The sequence below is a fragment of the Ptiloglossa arizonensis genome, chromosome 3 (assembly GCF_051014685.1).
Source record: "Ptiloglossa arizonensis isolate GNS036 chromosome 3, iyPtiAriz1_principal, whole genome shotgun sequence".
Classification (NCBI taxonomy): Eukaryota; Metazoa; Arthropoda; class Insecta; order Hymenoptera; family Colletidae; genus Ptiloglossa; species Ptiloglossa arizonensis.
The window spans coordinates 17329626-17346062 of record NC_135050.1 but is presented as its reverse complement, the minus strand read 5'-3'; the positions used below and the strand labels follow the sequence as shown (position 1 = coordinate 17346062).

General features: G+C 34.8%; 3 protein-coding genes across 3 annotated transcripts; 1 reads left to right on the top strand and 2 right to left on the bottom strand.

Moving 5' to 3' along the window:
• Positions 1–8219, top strand: LOC143144168 (beta-galactosidase). The gene is made up of 10 exons (XM_076306284.1): positions 1–424; positions 1025–1197; positions 1639–1789; positions 2123–2186; positions 2358–2452; positions 2759–2986; positions 3691–3862; positions 5362–5483; positions 6081–6488; positions 6940–8219. The coding sequence occupies exons 1-10, from the start codon at positions 353–355 to the stop codon at positions 7339–7341; spliced, it is 1887 nt and encodes a 628-aa protein (XP_076162399.1). The 5' UTR covers positions 1–352; the 3' UTR covers positions 7342–8219.
• A 211-nt stretch (positions 8220–8430) lies between these two features.
• Positions 8431–10240, bottom strand: LOC143144924 (uncharacterized). Its single transcript, XM_076307806.1, has 5 exons — positions 10210–10240; positions 9973–10140; positions 9522–9691; positions 8893–9058; positions 8431–8672 (listed from the first exon to the last, which is right to left on the bottom strand). Exons 1-5 carry the CDS (start codon positions 10238–10240, stop codon positions 8431–8433), a joined length of 777 nt encoding a protein of 258 aa, XP_076163921.1.
• Positions 10241–12931: 2691 nt separating this feature from the next.
• On the bottom strand, positions 12932–16168 carry Pus7 (pseudouridine synthase 7). The gene is made up of 6 exons (XM_076306521.1): positions 15916–16168; positions 15336–15830; positions 14790–15266; positions 13886–14675; positions 13650–13801; positions 12932–13540 (listed from the first exon to the last, which is right to left on the bottom strand). Exons 1-6 carry the CDS (start codon positions 15932–15934, stop codon positions 13329–13331), a joined length of 2145 nt encoding a protein of 714 aa, XP_076162636.1. The 5' UTR covers positions 15935–16168; the 3' UTR covers positions 12932–13328.
• Positions 16169–16437: the final 269 nt, after the last annotated feature.

The window sequence follows — 16437 nt, the reverse complement described above, 5'->3', positions numbered from 1 at the left end:
CTGTGACACGTCCTGCATCGGCAAACGAAACCTCGATCTGTTTCCGATCGGGTCCGAAGGACAGAGGAATTGGAACAGAACGACGAACCTCCGTCTCTAGTGACGATTCGTTTGCGAATGACGATCGATTGACTCGACGCTACGGTCGAAGATATGCAGCTATCGGTAATCTTCGAGAGATAACTGACCTTACAAGAGGAGCACCGTATCTTCTAGGACGGTGAACTTTAATAGACCGAGAGTCGAACCATCGGATCAAGAATCATCGCTGACTGAACGAATCCACAACACGAGCTCGATCAGTGGATAGGTTCTCGGACGACGAAGCACCACGTTTTTCACCGCAGAGAGAATGTGGTCATTTCTACTGGCCTTGACCGTGACCAGTGCGCTGGGAGAAGTAGTGAATATCCCCGTGAACAACGTGAGTACGGTGATTATATAGTATTTTCGAAAACTTGGAGTACATTGATTTCAAACGTATTTGATCGAAATGAGAATTTCCATTCGCGTGAATAAATCAGTGCAAGGTTCTCCAACCGTCTCATCTCGATCCACTTCGGAAACGATGTGAAAAATAATCTGGGAAACACAACAACAACGTGGTACAAAATAAACGAGCATTTACGAAATAGTAAATACCTTTATGGAAATGTGCGTGGTAGGGACATTACACGATTTATCCACGATTGATGGAAACGTTTACTCGACAAATTGTAAGCAGTTTATAGTCGTGGATGATAACGTTTTTTTGTTTTATTTCGTTAAAAATGTTCCGCAATGGAAAATCGTTTTCGAATGAAGGGGATTTAAGTTCAAATCTTCGACAGTCTGCGTCAATTTAATCGCAAGCTGATAATCGAAAAATTATTTTAAGCGATGTTTTTATTCGGTGAATTATGCTCGATGCAAAAAGCTAATTTTGATTTTTGGTCATGCATCATTGAATTTGATTCTTGGAGGATGACAAGCGAACGATACCTCTGTTCGAACCGTAGTCAATTTATGAAACGCGTGATTTCAGGACACACACGAGACATTCGGTTTCGAGGTCGATTATACGAACGATCAATTTTTACTCGATGGAAATCCGTTTCGATATGTATCCGGCAGTTTTCATTACTTTCGAGCGCCGAAACGATACTGGAGGGATCGTTTGAGAAAAATGAGAGCAGCTGGATTGAACGCCGTTTCAACGTGAGTAAATATGCGAAACAATCAAAGGATCATGTATTTGAAAATAATTTGGACAATTCGTGCTTGTTCGATTTAAGTAGAACGTTGTCGACAAAAATTGCTTCAAGCACGTTACGGTTATTAAATATTTACTGCTAGTTTTCTTCACTACTTTTAGAAAAAACTTTCATAGACCTGATTTCACCAATAATAAGTTACAAGTAGTAACATTAATCCGCACAGTAAAAGTATTACAGTACTTGTGCCATTGGTACACAGATCTTTCATGAGCAATTCTTTTGAGTCGAAATGTATTATTTTATTTATTTTCTAATCCAAATTTGTTCGAAGTTTTAAATTCGTTGCCTTTGGATTCTAATAATTTTCTGTAAATTTTTAATAAATTTTCTATAACCTTTGTCGAAAGATTAAATGTTTGCGAACAATAATTTTGTCTACCAGTTACGTGGAATGGAGTTTGCACGAACCAGTTGAAAATGAATGGCATTGGTCAGGTGACAAGGATTTAGGAGAATTTTTGAATATTGCTCAAGAAGAGGGTTTGCTGGTCCTTTTAAGACCGGGTCCTTATATTTGCGCAGAAAGAGACTTTGTAAGTGTGTCTGTAAAAATATCTTCGATTATTGCATATTAACCAAAGAAGATGTTTCATGATTTAAATAATAATTAAAACGTATCAAGGCAAAATAACTAATAGTGTTTGCTTTAGACTAATTTGTAAGAATTCATCTACAATTTTATAAGAGTGCTATTTGTTATCGATTAGTTGAAATTATTGATTAGTCGATTAAATGGTAACTAGCGTTATTTTTAATCATTTATCGTCACTATCAAGCATTTATTTAACCGTTAGAAATCATGATTAGCTCCTATTGTTTTTCTTAATTTTATGTGTTTTTATTTTTCCATTCTACTTTATATTTAGGGAGGTCTTCCATACTGGTTATTGACACGTGTACCGGATATAATATTACGTACAAATGATCCACGTAAGAATTTCTGACGATGTTTAACTAGAAACAAATTATTGTTAATTCGTAACTTCCAATCTGCATTCTACGCGATGGAACATGATACGCTTTTCATCGTTCGTTCGAATTATTTTTTTAAATAATTCGAAATATTTTCTGCGTTTCAAAATATTTCCCCTTATTTTGCAGGTTATATGCACTATGTAGAAAGGTACTTGGATAAAGTATTCGAAGTAGTCGATCCATACCTCAGGGGAAATGGAGGTCCCATAATCATGGTTCAGGTACGAATAAAACATTCTCATTGTCAAATTCCAAGTTACCAGACGATCGTAAAATAATTATTTGTTAACTCAAAAGCATTCGTTAAATTTTAATACGTTTTGTATACTATAATTTCGCGATTTATATTATTACTCTTATATTATATTATTATCATATTATAATTCATCAGCGTACGCAGTCCGATTCCATTATTTTCTATTTACATCGATTCGCCGTTATCTTGGTTCCGAATTTTACCCAGATATTGTTGCGTATTAAGAGGATTGCTCGTTCACGGACAACATTGAATTTCGAATCCGTTTCAGGTGGAAAACGAATACGGTAGCTATGCTTGCGACACGGTGTACATGGACCGACTGCGAAACATCATGAATGAGAAAATTGGAACGAAGGCTCTTCTGTACACGACCGATGGAAGTAGCCCTGGTATGCTTCGTTGCGGATCCATATCCGGAGCATATGCCACCGTCGACTTCGGAGCGAACACCAATGTGGCGAAAAATTTCGAAACGATGCGCATGTATCAACCACGGGTAATAATCGGAGATCAATTGAAAAAAAGAAGAAAAAAAAAGCTTCTCAGAAACGATCCAAACGCATCGAATTTGGTTCCTAATCGATACACGTATCGCGGACGAAATCACCGAGGACGAAATGATGCTTCGATTAAAATTCGATGCGTCATTTACGATCGATTGTACGCAAAACGCTTACCTACCCACTCTGTCGTGAAACAGTTTTGCATTGCCGCATCATTTGTAATGTGACAATTGCCTGACACGATATCAAGCTTTGCGCATTCTTCTTCTTCAAGGTCTCGACGCGTCGTCGGATACCATCGGTGGTGGTCGGTGTATTGCATGAGAGCGTTACGATAAAGGAATCTCACACGCGATATCAAAGACCCCGAACGCTTTAAAATAAGAAAACAGAACCAATTTTGTCGATGATATTCAAAGTAAAATAAAATTAAAACCAATTTCCATTGTCCGGTGTTATCACTCGTCCGTTTTAACACCGGACGAGCGATTCTTTACGAAGAACGTAGCTTGGAAGATTCAAGACACGTCACTCTTTTTTGCTTTTTTTCGAATTCTTCGTAAACAATTGGAAACATTCGAGAAGGTTCTTTCGTCGTATCGGTAATTAAATCGCAATTAGGTGGCCATCGTTCGAACATTTATCGTTGTTTCCGTATTCTCTGACCTGGTATTTTCATACGAATCGTTTTATTCAGGGTCCGCTTGTAAATTCGGAATTTTACCCGGGATGGTTAACGCATTGGCAAGAACCGTTTCAAAGAGTGGACACCAACGCTGTTACGAGAACTCTGGATGTAATGCTGTCTATGGGTGCTTCCGTTAACATGTATATGTTTTACGGTGGCACGAATTTCGGCTATACCTCTGGTGAGTGAAAGTTTTATTTACGATTTATTTTTTTCCAATTTATCTGTTTTTTACCAATTATCGGTAAATTAATGTAAACATAGAATCATGGAATTTGACTATACGTACCTATATATAGGGTGTTTTCTAAACTGGTAGTACACCTAGGTGAAAAAATAAGTCGAAAATGTGGAGTGACATTTTTTCATTCGACACTTCATTTACAAATAAATCGATGTTAAATATTTATAGAGTACACACGACTGATCTCACTCAAGATCCGATTTCTTACTCTAGAACCTAAGGGACAAATACCGAAATAAAATTACTTTTCGAATCGGATAAGTAAACTCGAACGCAACAAAGACTATAACATAGACCAGTGTACTCTACGAATCTTTAACATCGATTTATTCGAAAATCGAGTACCATCAATTCAAACACCCTGTATATGTATAATAGAATTAAACCAAAGCAATTGGAAATGAATAATGGTTCAAAAAGTATAGTTTACTAAAGAATATCTATAGTTTACTAGAAAAATATATTTACTAAACACGAACACTTGCTCTTGCAAATGATATTTAGGGTATTAAAATACAGTGCATTCTGGTCGGTTGAGTAATTGTCTAATCTGGATATTCAAGTATTCGATATAAATCTTATCGAACGATTTGATCGTGAAAATAATCACGGAACTTTGTATTATTAAATGTCGTTCCTGATAAGTCTCAACGAAATTAATGTATTCACTTGACCATCTAGGCCTGTGAACTAAAAGAATTTCCCCAATTTTTCAACCTTTCTGCCTTTTCTGAGCACACCGATTAATATTTTCAAAAAAGGCGAACCAAAGACTCCGATTGAGCGCAAATACGGAAATCCGGTAACATCGCTCCACTCGTATAGAGTGTACAGAAATACAAACTCGAACATCAAAAATTCAATCAATCTCCAATCAACCTCCGAGCCAATTGACAGCTCATTACGAAATAACGTCTCCGTGTCTCTTGCAAATTCCCCATATCCTTGCGAATTAGCCTATTCGCTGTTACGTTTGAACATTCCCGTAAATATAACGATGGCAGTCGTCTAGAAATCTCACCGTTTCATCTTCTATCTCGACCTCGCGATCGTCTGCGACGTTAATTCGTCGGTGAACGCGTAACAACATTCGCTCAAAAAATAAAATTTACGCCTGTACGTCGAAATACGAACGACCAGTTGCGAGATCGGGTAATTGTACGTTTCCAATCGCTTTAGTCCACAACTGACCCAGAAGTTCTATTTTTTTTTTATCGTTCACTTCGTAGTTAAAATTATTAATATTTCGCACGGACTTGAATCAGTTGTCCGTTCAAGTGCGACACATTCGAAGAGATCGCGCGACCGGCCGCCATTTCTTATTTCTTCCAAATGTTTGCATCGAGGAAAGTATTTAAATCCCTCTGCGAAGAAATGTCGAATCGATGTCGGTGTAAAAACGTTGACGACTAAACTAAATATTTGCAATTCGACAGGTGCTAACGGTGACAATAACGCGTACAGTCCGCAAATAACTTCCTACGATTACGATGCCCCGTTAACAGAAGCTGGCGATCCAACGCCGAAGTATTTCGAGATCAGAAACGTTATCTCCAAGGTACGATATTCTCCAAACAACGAAGTTAATTCTATCACCGCTGCTACGTGGTCTTACCACTGCTACGGATATTATACCATAAGTCGCCAACTTGATACCGTCGCTTTTTGTTGAACAATCGTGCAAACACTGTATACAAAGTGAGTCACGTACTCTGTTGCATTTCTGGGAAACGTGTTGTCAACAACGACATCGAGATGCGTTGAGACTCGTCTTTCGGCAAACATGGAACCGTTTCTTGGTTCTCGGACGAGAGTATTTTTAAACTGAAACGCCAAAAACAAAGAATTGTGTCGTTATCTCCATTTATCCTCAAGCAACTGGCTTGCAGCAGGTTATCGACTCACCTTGTACGTTCAGAAATTGCTCAGGCTTGGACACTACTATGGTAGAAATATTAACACTTTCAGAATTGTTACCTTTATCTCGCTTCCTAGATCCACTTCACCTCGAAGGTGTCAATATTTCTATCGCCTAGCACGATGGTAGTTAACTCGAGATTTTCTACTTCGAGCACAAACCGCTTATCCCTGATACCTCTTCGTCGTATACCGATCCTTTGGGCCCAATAAGGAACACGTTGTTTCGCTTTTACAGTATCTACCGCTGCCCAACTTAACGCTTCCGGAGGTATCTCCAAAAGGTAATTACGGTTCGGTGTATTTATCACCGGTCAGCAATCTGTTCAGTCCCAGCGGTCGACAATCGTTTGCAACGATAGTGCTCCAAGGAATCGAACCATTGACATTCGAAGCCTTCAATCTGCCACATTGGTTGGTACTTTACGAGACCAACTTGGTGAACACTTCTTCGAATCTGAATATTTTACACGCAATGGTTCGTGACAGAGCGTTAGTCTACCTGGGTGACAACTTGATCGGAACGTTGAATCGCACCAATAACGTATACGACATAAGCATAGAGGGTCCCTACCAAAACAAGTTGAAGCTACTGGTCGAGAATCAAGGACGACTGAACTACGGTAGTGGACTTCGCGATTTTAAGGTCAGTCGGTATGTTCATGATTTAATCGGATCGTTTCGTAAGTCCTCGCGTGGGTATTTAATTACGTGACCTTTCGTCGCTACACAAGCGTGCATACATAAAGATAGACCACTTTGGTTTCAAACCAAAAGACTGTCACCGCTTTATATTCGTTCTTCCATCGTTCGTTAAAGTGAGTTCAAGCAAGACGATAAACTTTCCGAAAACGGAAAGCTTCAACGATTTAGGCATATGGAAATTAACACTGGTCGAGTTTCTGTAAATAATCCGATTAATTTCTACGAAGAAAACACTGTTAGACGACCAACGCGCAGATAATTATTATTTACGGTGTACGTGTACGTACGTTCTTCGAATAACGGTTCACGCGATGAAAGATACACAAAGGCTTATGAAACGATCCGATATATCTTCTTTCGGTGTTACGAGTTCTTTTTTTTTTTTTAAATAGGGAATCTCGGACGTAACATTCAACAAAATCCCTCTCACTTCGTGGACAATGACCGGTTATCGTCTTGATAACGTCAGCTTACCCAACAATCTCCCGGCGATTCAGACCGAATCCGGAACTCTTCATCACGGACCGGTGATATTCCTTGGAAATTTCACGGTTAACGGTGAACCGTTGGACACGTACTTGAACACTAATGGATGGGGCAAAGGTGTAGCTTTCGTGAATGGCAATAATCTTGGACGATACTGGCCAGTTGCCGGTCCCCAAATAACTCTGTACGTTCCTGCATCTTTCTTGAAGACGGGTAAAAATCAGCTGGTCCTGGTAGAACTGGAGTACGCCCCGAGCAACAGAAAGATGAAATTCCAGGTGAACCCGATTTTTAATAATACAGAATAGATCAGCGTGTAGAGCAGACGTGGACAAAATTTGTACCTATAGTCGAACCGAAGAAGAATCGACTAGATTGGCGGGGTACGTTCCAAAGATGAGTCGTATGTCACTATCGTATACCTCGAGCCCAGTATTAGAAACATTGTCGACGTTTCAATCCCCCCCGATTATATATGAAGTTTGCAGTAAATCGACATCGTGCATCTTTTAATGCCAAATTATCGTACAATCGGGGAAAAGGATTTGTACTTTATCCACGAAATGACGATTAAACAGACGTTGTTTGATCGGGATTCAGTGCTACTCGCAATACGCTTTGAATCCATTGCTAAACATTGTGCAACAAAGTAAAAGAAGAATTTCTACCATCGAGACGAAGAGTTGGAAGTCTCTCACGGTAATTGATTTTACCGTAAATGAAAAATTCCAATAACCAACAGAAGCTGAGAATAATGAAAATAAGAATTTTCTTTCCTTCGCTCTTGGTGATCAAAACGTTACACGCGCAGAAGAAGTAATGTAAAATATATAGACTCTTTCTATAGAAGTTACAAAATTTTTATCTATTATTTGCTGTACAAAGGTAAACATTTTTATTACAAAATGAACTGAAGTTTCGTATTAAACGAAGAAAGAACTTATGTAAATATTATAATCGTTCGATCGACTCAATCGCTCCGTCATCTGTTGTTCGAATCAAATTTTGCCCATTTCTGGCAGAGGATTTAATTATTTAAAAAAAAAAATGCAAAAATTCTGCATTTAATTATCGCTTTCACGAAAGGGTTTTTTTTTGCAGCTTTCATTTTTACGTTTTTTTAAGACACGACTGTAATTGAATGTTATTTAATCAAAAAATTCCATTGAAGGAATAAAGTAATTTTATATAATTCTATCCTACAATGTTACTTCCCATATTATTCCTAAAACGTATTATTCCTACAATTAATGTAGACAATTGTTTCCAATTGCAATTTCAAGGATTTTGCTACTTTCGATATATTCGTTACACAGGTAAGATGTTTTTACATTTGTTTATAATAGTTATGCAGAGAAAAATATATAGTAACTGCGTTTATGTAACAATTACGTTATTCATTTCATGTACTGAAAGGGTATCCAAGAAGTCCATGAATAGGCTGCGGGAAATTGCAAATAACCTCTACTTGCATTCTCGAGCGTAAGTGCATCCATAGCTGTTCCATTACTTTCGATGTTTGTACGATTGGTAATACTTTGAATCGACATATCCAAATTGTGAGATCGTTCATGCGATCGTAAATTACTGATCACGGAGAACTGCTTTTTACACGTATTACAACGATATGGCCGATCTCCTGAAAAGGAGTAAAAAAATTATCTTTCTTATTTCTTATCACATTACGGTAACTACTCGAATCATATTGTTATTCGAATTCTATAAAAAGGAATACCACTAAATTGCAATATATTACATATTTATATTTAATTTTGTACATTAATAATTTAAAAATGTGTGTTTCGTTAAGGATTAACATCGATCGTATCGTTACAAATCATCCTATCGGTTATAATTACCAGTGTGCAATTGCATGTGATGATGCAGTGCTGCAGGTTTACAAAATCCCCGATTGCAGACCGTGCATCGCATCGGCCAGTTTCCAGTGTGAGAATATCCATGAGCTCTTAGATCGCCAGGGGTTGGAAAGGAACGTCCGCATTCGTTGCATTTATGTGGTTTTTCCTGCGTATGTTTATCAATCGGCATTATTAATTTACTTACTTAATGGTGCTTCGTACGATCGTTATTGTTAAGAAAGAATATACAAAACCGCGAGCAATTCTAAACTAACAAAACAAAATTTCTTCGAAAAATTTAATTCAATGTTATGTGTTTAATTGCAAATAAATTATTGAATTCATTGTGTTACGATTGTGCAAATTGGTACGTTAACCACATTATGCATAGAATTGAGCGGTTAAAGTTCTAACAATCACAATTTGTCGTAAACGATAAAAATAACAATTATTTTGTACATTAAAACGAGTAAAATAACAATTATCGTTCTAGTGGTACGTTTAGTTGAACAGAGTACACATTCCATCTACATTTCTAATCTAGACGAAATTTACTTTAATCTGCCATTTGAGAATTAAATCATAATTAAAACGAGTGCATGTTAATGGTAATCGAGCAATAGGAAAACCTTGTAATGAGTCATTCGATGATAATACAAATTCGAAGAAGCGGTGAAACGTTTCCCGCAAATCGGGCATTCGTGTGGACGTTCTCCAGTGTGAATTCTGACGTGTGTGTTCAAAGAGCTACTCGTACTGAACATTTTCCCACACACGGTACAACCATGTGGTTTTTCACCTGTTAATTACGTATTTGAATTATTAATGCAACAGATAATTTTTTACGCGTCTTTAAATACACATTCGAACTGTTAGCAAAAAACGAAACTATTTCATTAGCCTGTGAACTCGAAGTGACACCGAAAACCTCAAATACTTTAGCACTCCGCGTTTCGTACTAACACGACTGTTTAAATAATTCGTCTTTTAACATGTAATTCCGTTACATTGCAAATAAAACTGACAAAATAGTTAACAGAATACATCTATTTATTTAAACGTAAACTTAACAGAACTGACCTGTGTGGGTTCGCAGATGTCTCTTGAGCAATGAAGGTCTGTCAAAATTTTTACCACACGTCTGACAGGGTAAACATCTTTGAAACTTCGGGGCGCTCGTCAAACTTATTTTTCTTTCAGAGCCGCGACGACTCAAATCTAAGGGCGCTTCTTGTACAACGTTCCATACTGCGCATTTAACATAAAATCACAAAACATGAAACACGTTTGCCTGGCGTGTGGCCACTCCAAACTCACGATGAAAATTAAGCGAATTATCTAAATACATTGAGAGTGAACGAATAATATTAAATTTCATTTAGAATTATTTCTCGGCGCAACGGAATATGCACCATTAAATAATCTTAAAAAAATGATATGTTTTTCATTTTTCAACGGACGTTTCTCTAAAGTATTCTCTGTTAAAGTGACGAGCTGTTCTGAATTTACATGTTAATTCCATTTGCTTGTTTAATTCGTCGCTTACCGGACATTACAAGTGTTTATAATGCTTGCAAAGTGAACAATATCCGCACAAAATTCACCGATAGTAATATTTCTCGCACTTTGTCAACGGATCTAGACATGAAGAAGGACAAGTCTGAATTAGGTACTCACTACCTCGAACAGATTATGCGGGGGATTACAGGTGAGAAAGAAACCAACGATAGCGCATGTCGAGGGCGGCATTTCTTCCGGAGGGCGGAGTTTGATACACCCTTTAATAATACATAGGATCCTGAGAATCGAAAATATTTTTGAAGATTTTCCGCGTTTAATGAATAACGAGCAAAAGGAACGTAAATGAATGTCGAATAAACTCTACAAGAAATAACGCTTTGAACGGTCATTAAATTTTTATCGTAATAAAAATATTTTCGCTTTTCGAAACAATAAGCAGTACCTTATGAACTGCAATAAACTATTGATGCATTAATTTGGCAAATATTTCTACAGTCTTCCGATCTAAAAAATTTAAGGAAACGGTGCGTATAATACGTCACATTGTTCACACACTTCAAACCTAGCAGAATTATATTTTAGTATTCTACTCGAATTAAATATTGTGATGTCAATAAATTATTAATCTTATGTTAGCTTTCGTTCGAAAGCTCCATATCGAGTGCACAGAATAAAAATGGAAATTGCAGTGTTTAATAATTAAGTCGAAACTCGATTTTAGAGAATAGGACACAATATTTTAAATTAAGCGATGCTTAATTATTAGATAATTAAATAAGAACTTTTTCTTGCAATACAATACTTAATAGTCAAGATAATTAGACTAGTAAAATACGTTTCGATATCTAAGGTACAAAGTGATCTATCCGTAAGAGATTTAATACAGTTTAGGAAAAAATTAAACTGTTCAAGAATCAAAAAGTGAAAATAATTTGTAAAATATAAATAGATCGTTCGAAATTTCATCATTGTCATTAAATAACATTGTCTTTTAAGTAAGACAATGATTCTTTTAACTGAATTGTTAATGTATCGTAGCATCCCTATTATATATTGGAATTGAATGTAACTCATAAAAGTGAAATATTTCTTTACCGAAAAATAGGAATTCTTCAATGAACATAAATTAAGTGTTGCAATATGTTTAATAGAGCCCATGCTGCTCCATATCGTCCCGTCCATTATCCTAACTGTGCCAACCGGTACCAAGGATATTACGATGGTACCGTATTCCCATATAAAGTAAAAGTCATGCAAAGATAAAAATACCATATTTCCTATACTGAACTTTCAACAGGATTGCAGTTTGCATGAAAGTAAAATATTATTAAATATGTACAATACATGCAATGTCAATACATTTTCTATTGTGTCGAACTTTAATTATGAAATTTTTTTATCTACTTCGAACATAATGAAATTCACTCACACCCTTTCTCAACCCTAAAACAATTTTAACACCAAAAACTTTTCCCGATTAAGAAGATATAAACAAAACGATATAGGATCTGAAATCACGTTTTTTTTTTTTTTTTTTTTTTTTAAATTAAAATCATCAATAAAATGATATTGATATTCATAAATTTATTTTAATACATAAGCCATTTCAGCAAAGGCAATATCTATAAAAAATATAAAACGTTTATAGTTGCCCAGTTGTAACTCAATAATTTTAATTATATTCAAATGTATTCAGACATCTCCTTAACTGTAAATTTTATTTCAAAATTTAATTAAATGTAATTATATAAATAACATTAACGACCGTATTTGTTAATATTTAGTACTAAAGGATGCTGCATCATAAGAAACATTATTTAAACCAGACTGACGCTTAATTACCCCGCTAGAACGATACGTTTTCGTCGATCAACAGTATCGCTTCGTCACGATATTGGTGATTTTTCACGATATTCGACCGGAGGTGAGATAATTTGTCGTATGGCATCGGGACGCCGGACGTCCCGCAGCGTCGCTCCCTCGTTTGTCACCTGAGAGGATATTAACGCTATTGAAGTCTCCTCGGAATCATTACAAATCGCTCCTTCATCGACCACATGCGACAATACCCCAAGTTAAGCTGCATGTACAGCATTATCATGGAAGATCGATTCCAGAGACGATTCCAATGATAACTAAACAGATAATCCGTTTCGTTGGGCTTGAGAAAGTATTTTACGAAATTTATTGGAACTAAACTTATTCACGATGTAAACTCATAAACAAAATTTCTCTTTGTAAACATTGTATAAATAATACGGAAAAGTAATCTTTAAAACGAACACTTTTGTTACCTGTATTGTACTTTTTTACATTAGCATGATGGTGATGACAAGAAAAATTAAATAAACGTAACAAAGGAGTTTATTTCAAGGATTATTTTCTTCGTTAAAATATTTTTACTTAATCTAAACTAATGAAAGGGAAACATTTTTATTCAATCCTGAATAGTACATATTTATATTCTTCACAAAAGGATTAGGAATTGATTGCAAGAAGAAAAAAACAATTATTTAATCTCATTTTTTAATTGAAATTCATTACAGACAAGAATCATCTTTTTAATATTCCTATTGCTTATATTTGGTAAACATATAAAGAAAATAAAAATGGCATAAATACTTATACAAAAAAATTAATTTAATTTGTATTACATAATGCATACTTTAATATTGAACTTAAGGTAATGCTATTCATTTAAAATTATATTAATGTTTTATATCTTTTATTTACTTGTACAAAGAACTTAGCAAGGGCATTGAATTCTTAACTACTACAACAATGTATCTACACCACTTTATATTGCATCGGATATTTCCATTTTATCATTATTCTGTTCGGCAACTTCGGTTGTATTTAGAGCATCTGATTCTGTTTTTTGAACTTCCAAACACTTTTCTCCATCAATGTTTTTATTAGTTTTCGGAGAACAACTTACTTGGAGAACTCTTACTTTCTGTAACTTCTGTTGAGATGTCTGAATTCTCCACTTTTGTATTACATGCAGCGAATTGAGCGGCCTGTGCTTGCGAAGAAGTATCAAATTTCAATATCTCGCGCAACGCCATTGTTGCATACGTAGAAGATTTTAAGGACATTTCAACAATTAAAGCTTTGTATTGGCCTTCTAAAAATTCGAACATTACTTATACATTATGACCTAATAAAACTCCTTAGTCGAGTAAAAAATGGCATAATATATATTTTATACTTGGTTAGTTACAAAAAAATGATACCTGGTTCATCTTTTGGAGCTGAAGATTTTCTCATTTCATCAATATCACACATAATAAGATCACTGTGTTTTTCTTTATAATGCATGATTTTCCAAGATACATTTGAGGGTATTTGTAGTATCTTTCTATAAGCACCTCCTAAACTGTATTTTCTAAAATATAACAAACATCATACAGTGTTGAAACTATCATTACATTAAAATAATATACACAAAATTCTTTCCTGATTAACTTACTTATTTTTTTGTCTCAGATCTGTAGTCAATCCATCCTTTGCTAAGAATTCATCAAACCAGGATTTGGCATAAGGTGGATATGTTACTTTCCAACCAACCAGAGGCATCAATACGTCTGCCAAAGTATAATTTGACAAATCTTCTTCTGTAAGAATCTTTACTGCAACAATACTTTGTAAATCTTCATTTTCATCTTTCTTGTTAGCATTGTTACTTTGTTCAGTATTCTCATCTATTTTCGGGCAACACTCTGTAGCATCTGTTACTTCTTTAATTGAACTAGATGTTGATTCTGTAGATATTGAAAACACTTCTTCAGTTTTCAAGGCACCTGTGCATGTTTCATTTTCCAATTTACTCACTTTCTCATTAGGTTCTGCATTATCTTCAACCACAACTTCACCTTTATTATCGTAAGCAAAATCCTCGTTATCATTATCATTTTGTCTTACGTTGTCTTTGTACACTAAATCCCCTACTATAGGCTTTCTTCCAAATTCTTTTATTCTTTTTGATACCATATAATTCCACACAAAACTTTGGTACGCATGAATGTACATTAAGCGAGCATTCCTTGGTACTGAATCTAAGGCTCCCTGAGGATTATTACTACCAGATGTACAAATACCTTTCAAAAGTGTAGCCTCTATTTTGTCCCACCTTTTAATCTTTTTATATGCAGCATATGCATCTTTGGTTGTTTCATATATTTTTCTGGCTTCTGCTAAATCTCTATCCCATTCTGTTTCTCGAGGTTTCAAAATCAATTCAATTGCTTTGTTCCATTTACCTGTATTTAATAAGTACAAAACAGGTATTCAAATATCAATTTCAATAAGCTTCATACAAAGTTATAAAAAAATGAAACAAAATGTGTCTGTAACGTTTAAACAAAAACAATTACCCTGAAGTAAAGCTTTTCCTATTTCATAAGTTGGAATAGCAGCTACAGTACCAAATCTTTGTAGACCATAATAATTTATGAAACCATTGTCCTTTAAAGAAACCATTGTTTTCTCAATTTGATCATCTGTTCCATTAGCATTTCTCAAAGCAATCCTGAAGTGATTACCATTGAGCATACCCAATTTCAAAGGTTCTTTAACAAATTTAAAGTTTCCCACATATGCTCCACGTACATTTTTTGCTGCCCACAATATATCTGATGGTTCCACTCTTCTCAAATTAACCCATTGAGTAGTCCAACCTCTACGATCTTTTGTTCCAGCATAATTGAAATTATTTGGCTTTATACGTAAATTCATAGCCAATTGATTTAGTGCATCCATTGTATCCATGTTTACTTTGTGCAATACAAAGTAACAATATTCGCCATCACGCCTTTTCCAATTTACCCGGGTATCTTTTCGAAAATTATGATCTGATAAAAAAAAATAGCACATCAACATAGATATGCAAATTTTGTTTTAAGTGAGATTTTTTAACATACCAATAGTATTATCTTTTTTCATTGGAAAAATCATGATCATTTTCTGATTTCCTTTCTTAATAGTTTGACTAACGACATTTGATAACTTCTTAGCAATTGTATGAATTGCTCTACGTTGTTCCTTATCTACATTTGTTACATCTATTTCTATAGAAAATACTTCCGGATCTTTCAATGTTTGTAGCTGATTCCATATTGTATCTGATACTAAGTTCTGTAAGTCTTCCAAACTCTCATTTTCTTCTACATTAGGTGGAATATCTTGATTAGTCAATTTTGCTATTTGATTATCAAGGGAAATTTCATTAACATGGAAATCTGTGAATCTTTCCTTGATTACACCAAAAAATCCTTTATCGCCTATAAATTCTGTAATACCAACATCACATTCTTTTAGCCGATTTCCAACTTTCAGTTTCTTCCTCTTTCCATCTTTTTGGAAATTTGACCGGTTTCGTTTGAAAGGTTTTCTATTAAACTTATCATTTCTAGATCCTTTAAATCAAGATTTCAAAAATAAATATATCAATTACATAATTGTAAATTAATTATTCTGAATAAATTTATTGCTTAATCTTACCACCATGGTATGAAGACATTATCGTTTCCTTAACAATTATCTAAGAAATATAATAGAACTTTATTTTTTCATTTAAAACGGTGCAGTGTCATTTACTCAAGATGATTTACTTTATGTATGTACTTTAAAACTTCTGAAGTAACCGGCACAATTTTGTTGTAGTTGATTTTAAACAAATTGTCTACAAGATCATAACCTGAATGACAACATGTGCTTTGAAGCAGTGTCTCTCAACTAGAAATAAACTCCAAGTGATAAATTCGTATAACATACAATATTTCTACCTAACAGATGTTAGCAAAACCATATCATAAAAATTAATTTCTTGATAAGCAAATACTGTTATGATCGTTTATTTTATTTAGTGATCAGAAACTTATAAATTTATAAAGAAATTAAATTAATATAATAATATAAAATATTAAAACTTTTATGACATAGTTTCTTACCTAAAAATATATCATTTATACATTATTTATATCATATCTATAATTAATATTTCATGTAAAAATGAAAAAATAA

Excerpts from the sequence above, each read along its gene's own strand:
- LOC143144168 (XM_076306284.1), top strand. The coding sequence starts at position 353 with ATGTGGTCATTTCTACTGGCCTTGACCGTGACCAGTGCGCTGGGAGAA. Across the intron at positions 425-1,024 it reads TGAATATCCCCGTGAACAAC|GACACACACGAGACATTCGG; the intron begins GTGAGTACGGTG and ends GCGTGATTTCAG. Across the intron at positions 6,489-6,939 it reads GTGGACTTCGCGATTTTAAG|GGAATCTCGGACGTAACATT; the intron begins GTCAGTCGGTAT and ends TTTTTTAAATAG.
- LOC143144924 (XM_076307806.1), bottom strand. The coding sequence starts at position 10,240 with ATGTATTTAGATAATTCGCTTAATTTTCATC. Across the intron at positions 9,059-9,521 it reads ATCGAATGACTCATTACAAG|GAAAAACCACATAAATGCAA; the intron begins GTTTTCCTATTG and ends AAACATACGCAG. Across the intron at positions 8,673-8,892 it reads TCACATGCAATTGCACACTG|GAGATCGGCCATATCGTTGT; the intron begins GTAATTATAACC and ends ACTCCTTTTCAG.
- Pus7 (XM_076306521.1), bottom strand. Across the intron at positions 14,676-14,789 it reads AGGAAAAGCTTTACTTCAGG|GTAAATGGAACAAAGCAATT; the intron begins GTAATTGTTTTT and ends TATTAAATACAG. Across the intron at positions 13,802-13,885 it reads GATCTGAGACAAAAAAATAA|AAAATACAGTTTAGGAGGTG; the intron begins GTAAGTTAATCA and ends GTTATATTTTAG.